Source organism: Battus philenor, unplaced genomic scaffold (assembly GCF_028537555.1).
Source record: "Battus philenor isolate CCGP_79_NKW_IND1 unplaced genomic scaffold, ilBatPhil1.0.hap1 SCAF_23, whole genome shotgun sequence".
Taxonomy (NCBI): domain Eukaryota; kingdom Metazoa; phylum Arthropoda; class Insecta; order Lepidoptera; family Papilionidae; genus Battus; species Battus philenor.
In genome coordinates, this window is record NW_027181686.1 from 8,380,324 (window position 1) to 8,397,924 (window position 17,601).

Genomic DNA, 17,601 nt, shown 5'->3' on the forward strand with positions numbered 1-17,601 from the left:
AGAGTTTTGGTGTACAATAATGTATAGATCAAAATAAAATAGGACACGAAATGATACAGACACAAGAATGTCAGAAAAATTACGCGAGTTCCGAATAACATAATTTTTACTTCATAAACAGCGTGATCTAAATAGTCCAAGTAATTGGAATACAATCATGGACTACATACAAGATATAAATATTTTTCTAATAAACATTAATACTTTAATGGAATTTACAGTCAAAGTCTTTAACATTACTTACTTAATATTTTAACTTGATAAACTTATTGCAACATATACATATAAAAGTGCCTGAGAGATTACGATTTGATTATAGCTTCATAAGCCTGGAATATGCACGTGGCCACTTCCACTGTACGCGACTTGAGGCTGAGCGTCGCCTCCGGGTTCCCGGGCTGCAGTTTGAGCTCGAGGAGTACCCAGATGTTGTTAATGAGCTTGAGGGACTGGTACAGCATGTCCTGTCCCTCGACGTTCCTCTTGGCGATGGTGAAAACATTGTTGAGGGTCATTTTCTGCGCGATGGAGTCCGCCGTGCCGACGACGTTGGACAACGTGTGCTGCACTTCATTGGCGGCCGGAATCTCCTTCCAGGTGGTGAGAAACACGCGCTTGTCCAGCTGCCCGTCCTCCGTGAACAGCACGTGCGCGGGAATCAAGCACGCGAAGTAGAACACGTCCACGTTGTTTTTAATCGCAACCTGGGTGTATAAAGTTGAGTTAAATTACAAAAAAAAAGGTTAAAGCTTATACATAAACAAGCTTTGAAATTATAGGCTGAATAATTTTTACTAGGCAAATACATGGACAAACTAGAAACATACTTTTTGTCTGCGTGTGTGGGTTATTTATGCCCGACTGTTTTGTGCGTGTGTTTTATGCCTGCGTGAATGTTCTGTGTCTACTTGTTGCGTGTACCTGCAGGTTGTTGAGCGGCTCCATGCGCTGCACAGGCCCGGCGGCGGCGAGCGGCAGCGCAGCCTCACTGCGCGCGCCCGCCGCTACCACGCCCACCGCCAGGGCGCCGCCCGGGTACACTCCGAAACTGTTGCAACACACTCTACTTTAACGACATTCTACCACAAGCACATACATAAATGTTATTGCTGCTATAGTATACACAATAATTCTTTCAATCCATGTTTACCTTAAAGATGCGGAATTTTTTTTGGTTAATCGAAATAGAACAGTAAGAATGTATTATCCCAGATATTTGTCTTTTTTTAATATAAGTTGCTGCAATGAATCGTGATTTATACAAAGAGTGTAGTGTCGCTTTTAGATGAATTGTTATCAAGGATGGGAAATTATAATAAATAAATATAATTGTATATAAAATACTTACTTTTAAATGAAGTGTGAGAATTTTGAATGGACATAACCTACAATGAATTATCTATTAAATTATGTGGTCATTTTACATATTGGTAGTATTTTTTGCGTATTTTATTCGAATATTAAACAAATATGATATACATATATATCTTGTTTTTAAGATGTATACAAACTTGAAGTGAACTATTGGCTTATTACGCAATTTGGTATTGATTGATATTGAATATGCAAATAGACAAGACAGACGGCAAACTGCTCCTAGTGTGCAGGTAGACCCTATAGAAAGAGAAAATGTTCTGTACGTTAATTTTAATATATGTAACTCTTTGGCGCCGCTTCTTTAAATTCTTACACAAAAAAAAAATAACGTTATACATCAAATCTCTGATTGTTACTATATTATGTGTTAGTATTTAAGTTTATTTATTTTATAATATGAAAGTAATTACAGTTATAATTTAATTCTAAATGTAAATGAGATTTTGTTCTTGTAACAATTAAGTAAATAGAGTGAGTAATTAAATAAATAGTAAAATCGGGAGATATCAATGAAAAATAAGTAATGTAAATAAATTCAAAATTATATCTGTGATAAAATGTGATAACCTGATTATAAAAGTGAAAAAATGTGACAATTACCTAAATTTGTGATATTCTGAGGAAGAGAGACGATGCAAAAAACGAAATTAATATGTAGAGGAATGCCGGAGAATTATAGAATCAAAGAAGAGGAAAGAAATAAAAAGAAGGTGAAAAGAGTTATTTGAAAAAAATAAAGTGTAAACACACAGACCCAAAATCAGATAGAGGGGTATGAGAGGTCCCCAGTAACGGGCGCCATTTAAAAAAAATTATATTTAAGATATAAACTAAAGAGATACATGTTTAACAATTATAATAAACCGTACTTGTAACGAAACATTTCCATTAAACATAATATTAATTCAAAAGAAAATCTGGACTTTAATTATCTTAGGATGTCTTGGTGTGTGTGGACTATATATAAAATGGAAGGTAGGTCCCGGCAGTGTTCACCTGTTCTTGTTGAGTTGTATCGCGAAGCCGCTCATGGCCTGCATGGCTTTGTTGGTGAACGTCATCTCCATGCGCGGTTGTCCGTTCTGCCGACTGAACGTACCCCATATCTCCAGGCCTGGGCGGACATAATACAAGTATTGAATACATTTTATAAAATATTATACAATTAAACATAATAATTATAGCACAAAGCGTTTATAAAAAATCTGCATTGGGTCTGAGTGGACATTATTGCTAATGGCGATCTTGCAAAGATGATACTTAAAAGAAAAAAATATATAAATTAAAAAAATATAATGTCTGCTATATATATACATATATATATATATATACACACATGTAAAAATAAATTATCATGCTACCGCAATATAAGTAAGCTAAAAACGTGAAAATATAAAATTGTAAACTCGTGTACTTTTAGCGATTACTTATGCTTTAATCTTATGGGATTCAGGTCTTTTTTTATTTAATTGTAATTTTTGTCCTGATTTATATTGTATACAACAGGGCAATTAAAATTAGACTTGTATTATTAAAACTGTAGTTTATCACTTTTTGTACGCCATTGTAATAAATATTTTACAACATTCAAAATTCGATTATAGTGCTATGAAAAAAACACTTATTTATAAGGAAAATAATTTATAAATATATCTCATGTGAATTTATAACTTGTTTTTCAAGACAATTTTTGGTTTTATGGAATGTTGGTGAAATAAAAATACGGTTGTATTTAATTACCTTTGCCCTTGTCGGCTGGTAGCCAGCACTGCTTGGGCGGCACGAAGCACGCAGGCGCCGCTGCCACGCCGAAGATGTCGCCCAGAAGACCCGTCGTGGTTGCCGCCGCGCTCGGCTCAGGTCCCCCGAGCTATGTGCCACAAATTAACATTATCAACATCTGCATTTTATAATCTATTTAAATAAAAAAATTGATAAATGTGCTCCTAAGCTAACTCTACAACTGTTCAATTAATGTGGCTGTTTCTTTTCATACTATTAACCATTTTAGTGCCGAACGACGATATATCGCCGTTTATGCGTTGAAGTTGTGTTATAAGCATCAGAAGAGGTATATATCATTAAAAAAATTATTATATAAAACGTTAAAATGATTAAAATTCGATAGACTACAATTGAATAAAGGTTTATTAAAATTATGATAAAAATAAAGCACAATAATAGTTCTTTTGGAAAGAAAAAAATAAGGTTAATCAAATATTAAAAACAATTAATTTTTTCTTATACAAAGCACAAAACAAGTTTAAATACCTAGTTTATAAGAACCAAGAATTGTATTTACTAAAAATAAGTAATAGAAACAGATTATTGTCTATTTATAGTGATTATATGCACACACATGGTAAGTAGTTGTGAAAAATGACGGAAGTGTCCGACTCTATGAAAAATAGATTCAAATTGACTCCCCAATGCCATACTTAAAACATATTGTTATCTAAGACGAGCTAACTACAAACCCAGACAGATATTTCTTTAATTATCACTTGTATACATGTAGAATTTTATGTTTTATTATATTTTGAGTAATATCTAATGCACTATAATAAATTATCATAACAGTTTAACAGAACAATCTAATTTGGACAAATTAATTATCCGTTATGGCCTTATGTACTTTGTTTTAAGACAATACAGATAATATAGAAGTAAATTAGTAATAGTATAGTATTAATAACGGAAATTTTATTTAAAAGCAACTAATATACTATAGGTATCTTATTTGTATTACTTTACAAAATCTATATGCTAAAAATTCTTGCACTTGGACCATTTTGGAATGATCATACACACCATACATACTACATACATACTTACTATACCATACATTTGTGTTAATTTTAAATTTGTTATTAAAGAACACCGTCATCTAAAAGTTGTTACACTTTTTACCCATCTGAAGGGCACAGCAATGAATTTACAGGTTTAGAAAGACATGCCATTTTTTGACTGTTTTTGATGTAATTATCTTTGATTAGTCCTTACAATTGTTACTAATTCTCTAATGCATTTTTTACCTAATATTTTTTTTGCACGAGGCACATAAAAACAACAATAAAGTAACAAAAGTTTTACTCCTTGCCAAAAGAAAGATAAAAAAAATGTCAAACTTACCAGGACATCAAGTCCGCCGGCCAGTAGGTCGAGGTTGGAGGCGGGTGCAGATGGAGCTGGAGGGCCCGAGATGTCCATGGAAAGCAGGTCGCCGATCAAGGACTCCTGAGATTCGGATTTTATTACACATATCTTTAAAATACAGTATAAATATGACAAAATAGTCTAACCTTAATGCTCAAACATATAAGAACTTTTACTAACACAATCAAATATAGAACTGCACACACACAAGTTCCTCCACCTAGTTTGAGTCTCATTATAATTACTTTTATTAAACCACTTTACTGCAAATAGAATTTGATTTTTGTAATTTGTAACCTTGTAACACTGGCATACTTATTTATTTGTGTGGAAAGAATAATTTGTTGTTGTTAAGGAAGAAGTTTGTTTGTTTTTGTCATCTAATTTTCAGAAGAGCAATCCGGCTATACTTTCCAGATACTTTTAACAGATTCATATTGCGCTTGGACTAAGAAAAGAGAGATCAATCTCTAAAAAACTGGCATCAAGTTTATACTTTGTACTAAAGGTTTTTGACGCTGTTGTTCATTTATTTTAAAAATATACAATGCGAAATAGTTTTTCAATAATGATAGGATAACTCGGATGTTATTTTTATTAATCAAATAATTATACATACACATAGTTTTTCATGTTAATATAGACAGAAAGTGTTCTATTATTGTGAGAAACTTAATGCCTTTAACAAAGATACGAAAGTTTCGAGTGTTAATAAATTTGACATTGATTAGATATCTTTGATATAACCTGGAATTTTAGGTTGTATTAATATTTTGTACTAGTATGTTATTTCACCTGGTTGGGTATGACGGTGGGTTGCTGCGGCATGGATTCTTCGGAGGCAGCGCCGCGGGACGGGAGAGACTTGCGAACGCCAGCGCCACGACCTGCCACGAAATAGGAATTATTAAAACCAGTAGACGTCTTGAACTTGCATGTTTCATTACAACTGACATGTTGCAATCGATTTTATTTTTATGCATAACATCTCATTTGTAATTGAATTAAATATTAGTTAGTGATGTTAGCCGAGAAGCTCTTGCAGTTTCATCGGATAATAGCTACATATACACCGCAAGAGTATACATCGAAACTAATGACCTGTATGGTATCTGGTCCATTTCGAGCCCAAGCTGTGGTCGACCTTAGGGGGTCATTAAGCCCAGTCACTCCATGGAGCGTTCACCCAAGCGACCATTTAATCTGGTATCATGAGATTAAAATTGAGCAAACTGAAAACTTAAGAAAGAAATATAGAAACCGGCTAATTTGTATGTATCTTTATCAATTAAAGTGTAAGTTGGTACCTTCGACAAATGCAGTTGGTGGCTTGTGGTAGACGGAGGCGAGAGAGGCGATGTGGCAAATGAGCTCGTCCAGGAGCGTCGGCTCCAGTAGGTCTGTCTCCTCGGAGATGAGCGGCTTATCGGCCAGCACCACCTCCTTTGCGGCCGCCGGGTCCGTGGACAGCAACCGCCAGTAGATAAACCCGCGGTCTCTATATAGTACTCGAGTTAAAACTTCAACTGGTATTTGAATTCCATATTTAATAGTATTCTAATTATAATAGAACTATGCTTTATATGGAGGTATGCAAGGTCTTATAAGGGCTATATAAATATATTAGTAATGGAGGAATACTGTCTGAGTAAAAACAGCTAAGTATAATGCTACCAAAATAGTAACTAATATGTTATAGCAACTCTAGACAAGATTTTATTACCTACTTTTGTACAATTTTTTTGTAGTCAGATTGAAATCTTCCATTACATGGTAGAGACCTTTACTTTCAATTATTTATTATGATTGTTATTGGTTATTTTAAACTTAGTAACTTTTTGCTATAATTATTCTACGAACCTGGATAACACCAGGTTTATTGAGGGAAGTCGAAACTGTAACAGTCCTCAATACTACTGTTACAGTTTTTCTTTTAAACTTAATTAGGTTGTAATATAATACGGCTAACAAAGCATACATAGAACAGTTAAAACATCTCTTACCAGGGCGAGGCAATGTATGTTAATTGAGGTCTAGATCAGCTAACCTGAGGTCTGGGTTGTCGGAGTCCTGAGTTGCGAGGCTGAGTACGTGCTGCACAAGTTCCTGAGTGTCCGCCGGTCGCTTCAGGAATAATTTCACTACTGCCGTGAGAAGTTGGAGTTGCACCTGTTGGCATATAATGCTCACCGATCAGAAAAGTGCCTAAACATTCGCCCATATTTTATAAATAATAGAGGCCGTTTTAAACAGTTAACCATAGATATATTATTGAATCTGTACTATTTTAGGAATCCACCTGCGGACAGAGTTTTGTAGTTTTACTGACACAAGCTTACTTTCTTTAGTTATATATTTGCGTTTTTTTATTCTCGCAAACTCTGATAGTACAAATATAAACTCAGACGGTTTCCTCATGTTATCTACTATAGTAGAGAAAGAGAAGCGATTTTTCTATAGAAATATATATTCCTTGTCTATCTGTCAATAAATGGATAAAATATATAGTATTTGTGATAAGAATGAAAAATATGAATATTAAATTTCTGTTTAATAAATTACGTTATCGAAATAAATTGACATAACTTAAACTCCTGTTAAGGAATAAATTTAGCTAAGAAATATGCATAGATTTATTGTAGAAGAAAATACTTTAGGGAATGAGTTTAGCATGGACATGCCTGTGCGTTCTCGTCGTGGAAGCCCTCGAGGAATGAGTCCAGTAGCTCGTCGGCGTTGTCGATGCGTTCTGCGTACTCGCCCACTATCCACACCTGCGAGTGTTAACAATACTAAATATAAATTCGTAATTTTAATAAATACTTTCCTAAACATATCTCACTCTCAGTTCATTTCTTAGATCTCTAAAATTTATTCAAACAAGGACAGCATTTATTTATCAGAAAAAACTACCGGTAGTGGTTACAATGATTAACATACCCGACAGTCTCTAAAGAGACTTTGTTTAACTCTTCGTTTGCCGGAACATGGCCCCTGTCAGTGTTGGGAATGAATTTTTTTGAATGATAAATGAAATATTATTGACTATGATCCTGTGGTTTGTAGTACATTCAGTGCAAGCGATTTTAAACTTTATTTTTAAGATAATTTAATATAATGTAGCTTATTTTATTTCGGGCAGATATGACCTATATGCACCTGGGGAGTTCAGACAGATATGTCCATAGACACTTGACAGGTTAAGGCAGTCAAAAAATCTGCTATAGAAATAGTCAATATCTTTTAAAATTTAATTTGCGAACAAATTTTTTATTGATTCTAAATTAATTCTTGCAGTGTGATTTTTCGACTGTCTCTTACAGTAGGTTGATACAGTAACATGAAAGTGAAAGTAAAGGTTTGTATTCATGCTAATAGAGACAATGAAGCAGGTCCTATAGAATTCGTTTTATCGGCAATCAATTCAAAAATAAGTGAAACTTTTTTTTATTATTCGATTTCGACTTGACGTTTATTTACATAACACTGTTTTGTGATTATTTACTAGGTTTACAGTTTAAATGATACTTACCATGGAAGCCCTCGCTTCGGGCTCGTCCAGCGTGTCGAGGTTCTCACACAGCGTGCTGATGATGCTCTCATACTTATTAGGGTACTTTCGGAAGATGTCCTTGATCACGACAATGGCCTCTTGCACCACGTAATTCACCTTCGTCTGAATTAGCTCCAGCAGGGTGGACACGCAGCGTTCTGCTGAAGGCTCCACCTGGGACAAACATACGACAAATATATTTCCGAATTTTAAGCATATTTTTACATTAAATGAAAATGATAACGTCACTATTCAAAAACCTAGTAATTTTTACTTTTGATGCTATATTGCGCCTTAGGTAAGTGCGGCAAAGAAGCAGAAAAAAAAGGCATGCGCCGTCGCTGATTGCCGACTCACGGCGAATTAATCTGTATTGATAGAACTGTACCTGTTTAGATATTTATATAAAGATATTGTAAGACATATTAAGACTGTATTTTTCTTCATCATAGCTGTGAAGACATTTTAACATGTCTCTAAATACACATCACCTGTTCATACCCAAGTCTTTAAAGTTATTTTCTACTTCATACTTTTGCTACAGAAAATGAGTGCAAACCTTGATAGCGCATCTGCCTATGGCCCTGACAGCCTTCCTGACGAAGTCCACGTCCACCTCAGTGGCGTACTCCTTCAGCTCGCCGAGCACCTGCGCGATGTTCGCTTGTGACGCCAGACGGATCATGATATCCAGCTTCTCAAGTTTCACGTAGATTGGGTCGTTGTATTTTACGAAGAATACCTTGATAAATTCAATGTATTGAGTCACCCCGTGCATATTCAATATACATAACGTTCTAAAGGTTAAAGATGTAGCTCATTTGCCGTCGTGGTTATATGGTATGGAATACCCTATACAAAAATCAATGGCTTTAGAAATATTAAACAACCTAATGTTAATATAGTATGAAATAGCATTGTTTAAAATTAGTATTATTATATATTTAAATTATTGTGTACTACACAGTTATACTGTTCCACTAAACTTTGTACTCTCAGAAGTTATTGGCCAGTCAAATTCCAAGGGAAGAAATAAATTAATTTTTGATGAAAAAATCACTTTATACAGGTAATAATAACAGATGTTTGTATGAACTTTTATCGTTCAATATGTATATATATATTATCGACATAGATATATATGGGGGATATACCATAATTGCCACCCTTGGCAGGCAGGTTGGTAATGGCAGTGTGGCATTATGGAATGCAGAGGACACTACACATTCCATAGAATTTTGTTTGTTAACAGTAGCAATCCTATATAATTAAAACACAAAGTTTGAATAATATAAGATTGTATCCCTAGAATAAAACCCGCAACTTACAATCCCACGTTTAGTCTTTGCACAAAAGTTATAGGAAATTTCAATAATACTTTTAGTGTGTGTTCATTTTACGCTCAGTTAAAAAAGAAAGTAAAAATTTTGAATGGTTTGACAAAAAGTTATTTTTCTTTCAAATTTAGGCCTATTGCGGTATAAATATGTGTCATTTACAGAAGTTTTACTTACGGTAAAATAAAAATTAGAAATATTGTGATATATAGCCCATATTAATATAAATAATATCACAGGGTGCATAAATTTAAATTACTTTCTGAGTGGAAGAAAATTAACATACGTGACATAGTTTTAATTGTAATACACTTTTCTAGGGTTAGCCACGACCTGCCTTATCACCAGATAGCGACTTGATGCTATGTTGTATGGTTTCTCAGTGTTGGACACTATTTCTCAATGCGACTGAAGAAGTTTTCTCTTTCTATCAATATGGTATAGGTTACTATCTTTAACATTAATGTAGGTTTATCAAGGAGTGTTTACCTTCATTTCATGTTTAAGTATGTCGGGGCGTTTCTGTACAACGAGGTTGATGTTCCTTAGCGCGACGTACTGCACTTCGGGCTCCGCGCTCAGCAGCGTGACCAGCGGCGGCGCCAGCTTGCGCGACAGCGTGCTCACTAACTCCGTGTCATCCGACACCATCTCCATTAGCTTCATCAATACCTGTATTCGTTAAACTTTTAATAAATAAATCTATTAATCAATGTTTTAAGAGACTAGTTTTTACATTTAGGGACTCTTTTAAACCAAAATCATATGTAATAATTTTATATATAATTATATATTTGTATGTACATGCACCCTAAACTGTCCTCTTCTTCATGTGTCTTCTGTCCATCCAAAGGTTGTCGGGTAGAAATCACCATTGATCATTGTACCTCTATAAAAATATCTCTTTTTTTAGTTTATGATGTACAAAAAGGTGTAAATAAAATAAATATAAATAAACAATGATACTGCCTTACTTAGTAGTATTACATACAACATACTCTTGTAAAAGAGATATGTTGCAGTTTATTTGTGTAAGGTTAACAAATATATTAGTTTCATTCATTTGTATAAGTATGACTTCTGTGATTTAAAACTAATATCAAATTTAGCATCTCTATAATCTTCCTATTGATATTAATGTGCACTTAGCAATGCAATGTTGATTATACAAATACGCGACAGCTTTCGAATTTCTCAGGACCTTACCCTCTTATCATAACTGAGGTACTACACACACACAAATTTAAGATCAATTCATCCGATTCGTCTTTCACAAAGCTGGGCGAATCTTGGGCCAATCACTCTACCCTGGATAAAGTCTTTTCATACCTTGATCCGTAGCATTATTAGTTAGGTAATGTCTAGATCTTGAACAATACACTTTAAGTTGTACTAATATTAGTTGACAAAGCTATAGAGAGAATATTCTCTCAGCATTTTGGCCTTACAAAGAAAAAACATTGAGTATGAAAACTGTTCAAACATTGTTTAATCTTAAGCTCCTGAAGAAAGGAGACATTAATGTGGCTTTGAGTCATCAACATCAACCGTAAGATCCTCCCCCATAGACCTCTAGTGTGATTGGATGGTAGTGGCTAGCATCCAGTGTCTATGTTGGGCTAGCCGATCCGTAGTCTCCACTCCGGAATATTTAGGCCCCAGCAGCCAACTGTTCATAACGCTGGTTTATAGCGCGACTTCCGTTCGCTTATAGATCTCTTTGAGTGAGAGAGAACTTTGAGTAATACACGGTAATGACATCCCTCAACTAGTGTCCCATAAGCGAACTGATCTAAGAAGAGCCTATAAGTAATTCAGTGGGTTAAATTTTTTTGTGTGTTGATAGTATAAGTAAGTTCATGCTATAAGTACCTTAACAGCGGAGAGTACGACGGCCGCATTGGCGTGCGCGAGGCGGGGCGTGATACGCTCGCAGATTGAGTGCGCCTCCCGAGCGTCCTTTGGAGAGTAGTTTGATAAGGCATCCAATATGAACACCTGCCCCCACTCCGTACATTCATTAAGCGCGGTTAACAGCTTGTTGATTGTCGGCGCGTTCATCTCTATTACGGAAAAACAAGGTCTATATATTCTATATCTTCTTATTTCTTATCAAGATGTTATAATAGAAAAAAAATTGATCACCTAATAATAAATAAAACAAATTATCACATAATGTGAAAATATTATATCTTTAATCATAAATATGTAAGATAGATACTACTTCTAGATGGTAAACAAAAACATTAAGAGTAAATATTAAAAAAACCCACATTATTATCCATAAAGAGGTATGGACAAATGTCATTAGTTATAAGCTTTTAGACCACTACATAACCAAACCCATATACTATTATATTTAACAAGGATGCTAATGACATGTGAGCAGGGCAATTGTATTTAAAAAAGATAAAATGCAAAAGATGTAATGTCTAGATAGACATCCATATAGATGTCTATACTAAGTTATGGCACATACCTCCCATTCCATAAGATTTGTGTCAAACAGAGATAACATCTCAAGAAGAATATAAGGTTTAAATTCGACAGTAATTCCTAAACTTTATAATTTATGTGTCAAAGATCATACTATTAGATTATCAGATTTTTCTATGAGAGATTGGTAGGATGAGATGAAGATGGCTTTTTCCAGAGTAGTTAGTTTGTCGTATCAATCTCACATGCAGTATGGTAACCCATTTCACTCGCCCATTTATCAACGTAAACTAATATAATAATAACTTATACTCTAAAAATATAAGAATTTCAATATTTGATTATCATTTGATGATTGTTGATTATATTGGGTTCCATTTAGTCTTGTTGCAAATCACTTAGTGTAGCCTAACACCAGCAATGGACTTTTGTAATGTTCAAAAGATGATGATTCTGTTGATACTTGAATATCATTCAATGTTTTGCAATAAAAATTGTATTAAAGAGATTAAAAGAGCATTTAAAACTAACACTCACCCACAAGTGGTTGACCCGAGACGCTAGCTTCATTTATTTCTGAAAGAGCAGCAACAGCATTAGCAACTACCATAGGGTTAGAGTCGCTCAATAAATCCTTTAACTGGTCCAGAAATCCCTGCAATTATTTATTGTACTTTATTATTGTGTAAATAGATCTATTTAAACAACATTCACTCTCAAACGTTACCGATTTTCTTTTTAATTTACACTGTATACCATAGCTTACATATATTTAATTAATAAGAGAACTCTTATAAAAAGATAAATTTCTGATTGTTGTACACTAATACTCTAAAGAGAAATTTGTTTTGATAATTTGATAAACATTTTCTTAAGGCTACCTGATCTTCCACCATGCTTGCTGATATGTCATACAACTTTGCAACACAAACGGCTGCTGTCTTCCTTACATATGGATCCTCATCTTTCAGACACTTCCGCAGAGGCTCACACAAATACTCCGTGATTTTGTCCACTCTGATGCAACCCATGGTCCTCACAGCCAATGCTCGTATCAATGGGTTTGAATCTTCACAATCCTGGAGGTGACAAATTTTGTTAATATTCAGGTTAATAAATTGGAAAACAAAGCTATATTATGATAATACAGAAGCCATTTCACTAGAAGCATATGGCAGTATAAATTCGCTATTCTTTATAATTAAAAAGAAATACATAATTCCCTTAAATACCTTAATGTAAATTTATTTATAAAATATAGTTTCCTTAAATCCTTCATAAAACTTGAATAATAATTATCCCATTTTTGAGTCTCATTACATTATCAAAAGAGGGCGAAATTATCAAAACACATGTAAAAATTTAACAAAACCATTACATCAAATATCAATAACATTAATATAAAATTAGCACCATTTTTACTTAGTAATATAGCAACCTTGTGTATGCTTTTATTAGTTCATGTTGCAGCAATGCGATTAATGAGAAAATGCTACATAATATTGCAAGAATGGGTTTTTATAGTAAATTAATGATTGATTAGAATTTTTGCTGTCTGAAACTAAATAAGAATAGCGAATTTGTACCTAATGAAATAAGTAGCCTATGTGCCTGTCTAAACAAATATAATGAGGCATGGAATTCATATTTGTATCAATTCTGTATTTCAGCTTTAAATAAATATACGAAAATTCAAATTCAAATGTAGATTTACACATCTGTGTGCTGGTGATGAGTTTGTATTGCCTTACTAACGCAAATGACACTATAAGTACCACGCAACATTTCGATTTAGCCATGCAGAGTGGATAATACCTCTTTTACTATTGCAGTACAGAAATGTGCTGAAAACAATAGTGAATTTGATTATGTTAGAATCATTTGTAAATGTGTAAATCTACAGACGGATGACTGATTGTTTTTTGGATCATTTCAATTACCTTAACAAGCTGGTATGTTGGTAGATCCTTCCACCCATCATAATATGGTACAGTAGACATTAAAACGATAAAAAAGACAAGTCACACACACACAGATATCTACACTACTCTTAGGTAGAAAGTATTTATAGTTAAATATATGATATGATACTTTTGAAAGTTCCATGCTCAAAATTCAGAAAATCTTTGCACTGAAAAGATAATCTCAAGTACTTTAAAAACTTTGACCGTTGTGATATAACCTATGCACATACAAAATATTGTTTCATACAAAATTATTATTTAGATCATAAGTAACGGGGTATCAAGAATCTTAAGATTTGATTAATTGTTGCAAGTATGCAAATTAAAAATAAAAGCAAGTTATTAATATTATTCTTTTCAAACAGAAGTAAGTTCTAATGTTATAACTAAAAATAATTGTTTTGATTGCCATAGCAGTAGTGATTTTGACACATACCTTGACAAAGGTGTTGACAGCCATTATAGCCATATCTGGTTGGGACTTTGCATAGTTCATGAGATATAAGTACACCAATTTCTTAAGCTCCAAGTTGTCTGTTTGCATGCAATTGACAACATCAGGGAAAAGGGCTGACACATCTTTTCCTACAGTCATTGAAGCAATAACCTGTGCAATATTAAAAATTAAGTACATTGCTGTTAAATTATTTCACATATACCATTAAAAAAATTAGGATTTCTTACCAATTATACCTCAGAAAATACTAAATAGTTAAATATGATTAAAAACATTTAAATTTATGAATCTGCTTAAAATATTATTTAATTACCATTATTGATTACCAATTTTTTTTTGTATACAATAACAACATAATAGGATGTACAGTCCATATTGTGTATCCATTTAAAATATTGAAAATATGTTAACATATATAAGGTTCATTAGTACATTTCAAAACTATAAGAAATTTTATGTAACCTTTCACTACTCTATACTAATACTTGTTACATATCTCTGTCAAACACACCTTTAGTAAAAAGTGAGAGGCTGATTATTGACTATTATAATCAGCAATGATTGTGAAGAAATATACAGAAAATATTTTTTTTAATTAAAATATTTCCTTTGTGTTGGCTAAATCTGTGTTTACATAGAAATCAGTCCAAAAACATAGTAGATCTGAAGCGAAGCCAGAAAAATCAAATCAAAAGAATACATCTGCAATAGTTGGCACCCTGATAAGTGGTGCTTTTTATAATATTAACTTCTTTTTCCCAACACTCTATAACTCCAACTCACCAAAACCAGGAAATGCAGAAAGAATAATGTTTGGCATATGCTGAGGTAACTTATAAGAATAATTACCTATTTTCAATAAGTTAATAAGTTCAAAACAGAGGGTACTATATAACTTTACTGAATTGAATATTTTATCCTTGAATTAATTTATATGATTAGTCCACATACTACATAGTACGGCATAAGGCAGCAGAACCACTATATGTGGAATTGATGAAAACTAGGTAATCCACGAAAATCAGAGTAGTAACAGAAATACCACACACTTGTTCAATATTTAACATTATTTTAACAAGTACAAAAATTCCGTAATAAAAAAATTAACTTTTCTTGTTTAAAGTGCTTTATAAAGTTATATAAAAGAAATTTGGTTACCTTTTTAACCGCTTCCTTCTTTTTCTCTTTTTTATCACTATTCAGTTCAGATTTTAATTCGAAAATCTCGCCTTTCTTGGTCGTAGTGAAATACTTTGAATCAGTCATTTTTGCTGCTTTACACTTGGCTAGATAACTTACAATTCCTAGAAATAATTTTGTTGGTAATTTACAGAGGAATTATAAAAATCAATAAGTTGAGTTTAGAAATGTCAAAATTTTTAAACTTATTTCGATATACTTCTTGATAGGTGATGAATTTAAGCAGTATATAAATATATTAACGCCGTATTTAATGTGAAATTAATAATAAATAACGAAAAATTTAAGTCACAAAACACACTTCTGACAGATTCGGAAGGGGCGTAATCATTTTTGTTCTGCAAACCTTTTACACATAGAGCTGCGCTGTGCGCAACATTTGTTAACGTGTAATTTATCGATGCATTCGTATTATGCGAGAAGTAACTGAAATTCGTGAAACGAAACGTGAGATAGGTCCCATTCAGTAATTTTGATTTAAGCTCTATGTGATAAAAATATAAAATTTTAAAAAAATGTTGGATGTACATTTATTAAAAAAAGTAATAAAACTTAAATCTTGAAATTAGCGACTTTAATTTCTCTTATTTAATTATCATCATATAAATTTCGCGCGAAAATTTGAATATTCCTTACACGAATATTATCTAGTGTTATATCTAAAATGCTGAAATGAAAAGAAAATTTGATTAGAGCTGGTAAGTAAACTGACTTTAAACTTATACTTTTACAATTTAATTAATTTGCTATATGAAAGTTAGCCAATGAAATTACAGGAAATATCTTGAGTGAATTAAGTTACGATTAAATAGTGACTAAACAAGGACAAAAACTGTACGATAATTCCTTGTTTTGTTTTTCAATCCGCATTGAGGAATGATACTGAAATAATTAATATGATTTCCAAATTAGTGATACACGAGAATTATCGAAAACATTTTATTCTCCAACTTTAGTACAAAACGAAAAAATACGTAGCATGTTACAAATAGTGTCAGAGTAGATTATTATGTGAAAATATCTACGTTGTGTAAGTAGTGTGTAGTTCATGTATAAATTTAGTTTATACTGTTGTTGTTGTGTAAACAGTATAACACTGTTTAATGGTTTATAAATTAATGTTTAACGGTTTTTAAATAACTTTTACAAAATTTTAAGCAATGAAAAATTTTCTTCTGACAATAACAATTTCTACAATAAATGAATAACCATCAACAGATAGATAGATTTGAAATCAAATTAATCATCAATCCCTTATATCAACTCTTTAATGATTTAGGCATTCTTGAATATACAAATTTATTGTAAATTTAAGTAACAGTAAAAAAGACAAAAAATTAAAACAACTTTATTTTTACACAATGAACTGTGTAAAAATTTGTTTATTTAAAAATAACACAATAGTTATTTGTTAAGTAATGTAACATAAGGTACAGCATAACGAATGCGTTTGAAAAGTCATTAATGCTAGTCCTATTGCATAAATGTGACACAAGATTTTTTGTAATACTATTGTCAAAAATTAAGAAAAAAATTATAAATTTACTTTTTATATCGCTGACAGACGCCAGGCTTGCCCGTTTCTCTATCCAGCTTTAAACGCAGAATAACATATCGTGCTCCATATTAATTTTAAGGAAAGCCTTATTAATAGAGATTTTTGAAATAGCACTAATTACTTTCTGCGATTTTTAGCGCTTTTTATTGCATGAAATTACCAACCTGCTGATAATAGCCATCTATATGATGGATATCGTCATTATGTAATGAAACAGTTATTTCACTTGCTCTTCTGTGAAATACCTGATACCTAATATGATTTGGTTAATAAACCCTTAGCCACATGAATAAGTTACAGTAAAAACAGTCTAGATGAATGGTGAAATCCCAAAACTGTAGTAAAAATAGTGATAAGAAGTTTGTTTCTAACTGGACTTTATATCTAAATTACTACTCCTGCGTTTTTATTAAATGTGCAAGCTATTCTGAATTTTGCATAAAAATATTATAAATAACTTTTTCAGATATTTGTAGTGATATACATATTTCTTTAAATATAATGAATAAAACACTGGGTATATATCAGTTACTTTATTAAATAATTTCATTTTACAACCAATA

At 32.6% G+C, this 17,601-nt stretch overlaps 1 protein-coding gene across 2 annotated transcripts; it reads right to left on the reverse strand.

Annotated features, from left to right (window-relative positions):
- Positions 1-88: 88 nt before the first annotated feature.
- On the reverse strand, positions 89-15,808 carry AP-1-2beta (adaptor protein complex 1/2, beta subunit). Of its 2 annotated transcripts, none has more exons than XM_068767599.1 (18): positions 15,680-15,808; positions 15,439-15,584; positions 14,260-14,430; positions 12,741-12,938; positions 12,397-12,514; positions 11,296-11,486; positions 9,913-10,095; positions 8,646-8,828; positions 8,066-8,260; positions 7,215-7,307; positions 6,581-6,702; positions 5,841-6,031; positions 5,329-5,420; positions 4,510-4,614; positions 3,118-3,247; positions 2,374-2,491; positions 922-1,048; positions 89-704 (listed from the first exon to the last, which is right to left on the reverse strand). In XM_068767599.1, exons 2-18 carry the CDS (start codon positions 15,544-15,546, stop codon positions 303-305), a joined length of 2,727 nt encoding a protein of 908 aa, XP_068623700.1. In that variant the 5' UTR covers positions 15,547-15,584; positions 15,680-15,808; the 3' UTR covers positions 89-302. The 2 variants fall into 2 exon arrangements, with proteins under 2 accessions (XP_068623700.1, XP_068623702.1); XM_068767601.1 differs by having other exon boundaries at positions 15,782-15,797.
- Between the last annotated feature and the right edge of the window lie 1,793 nt (positions 15,809-17,601).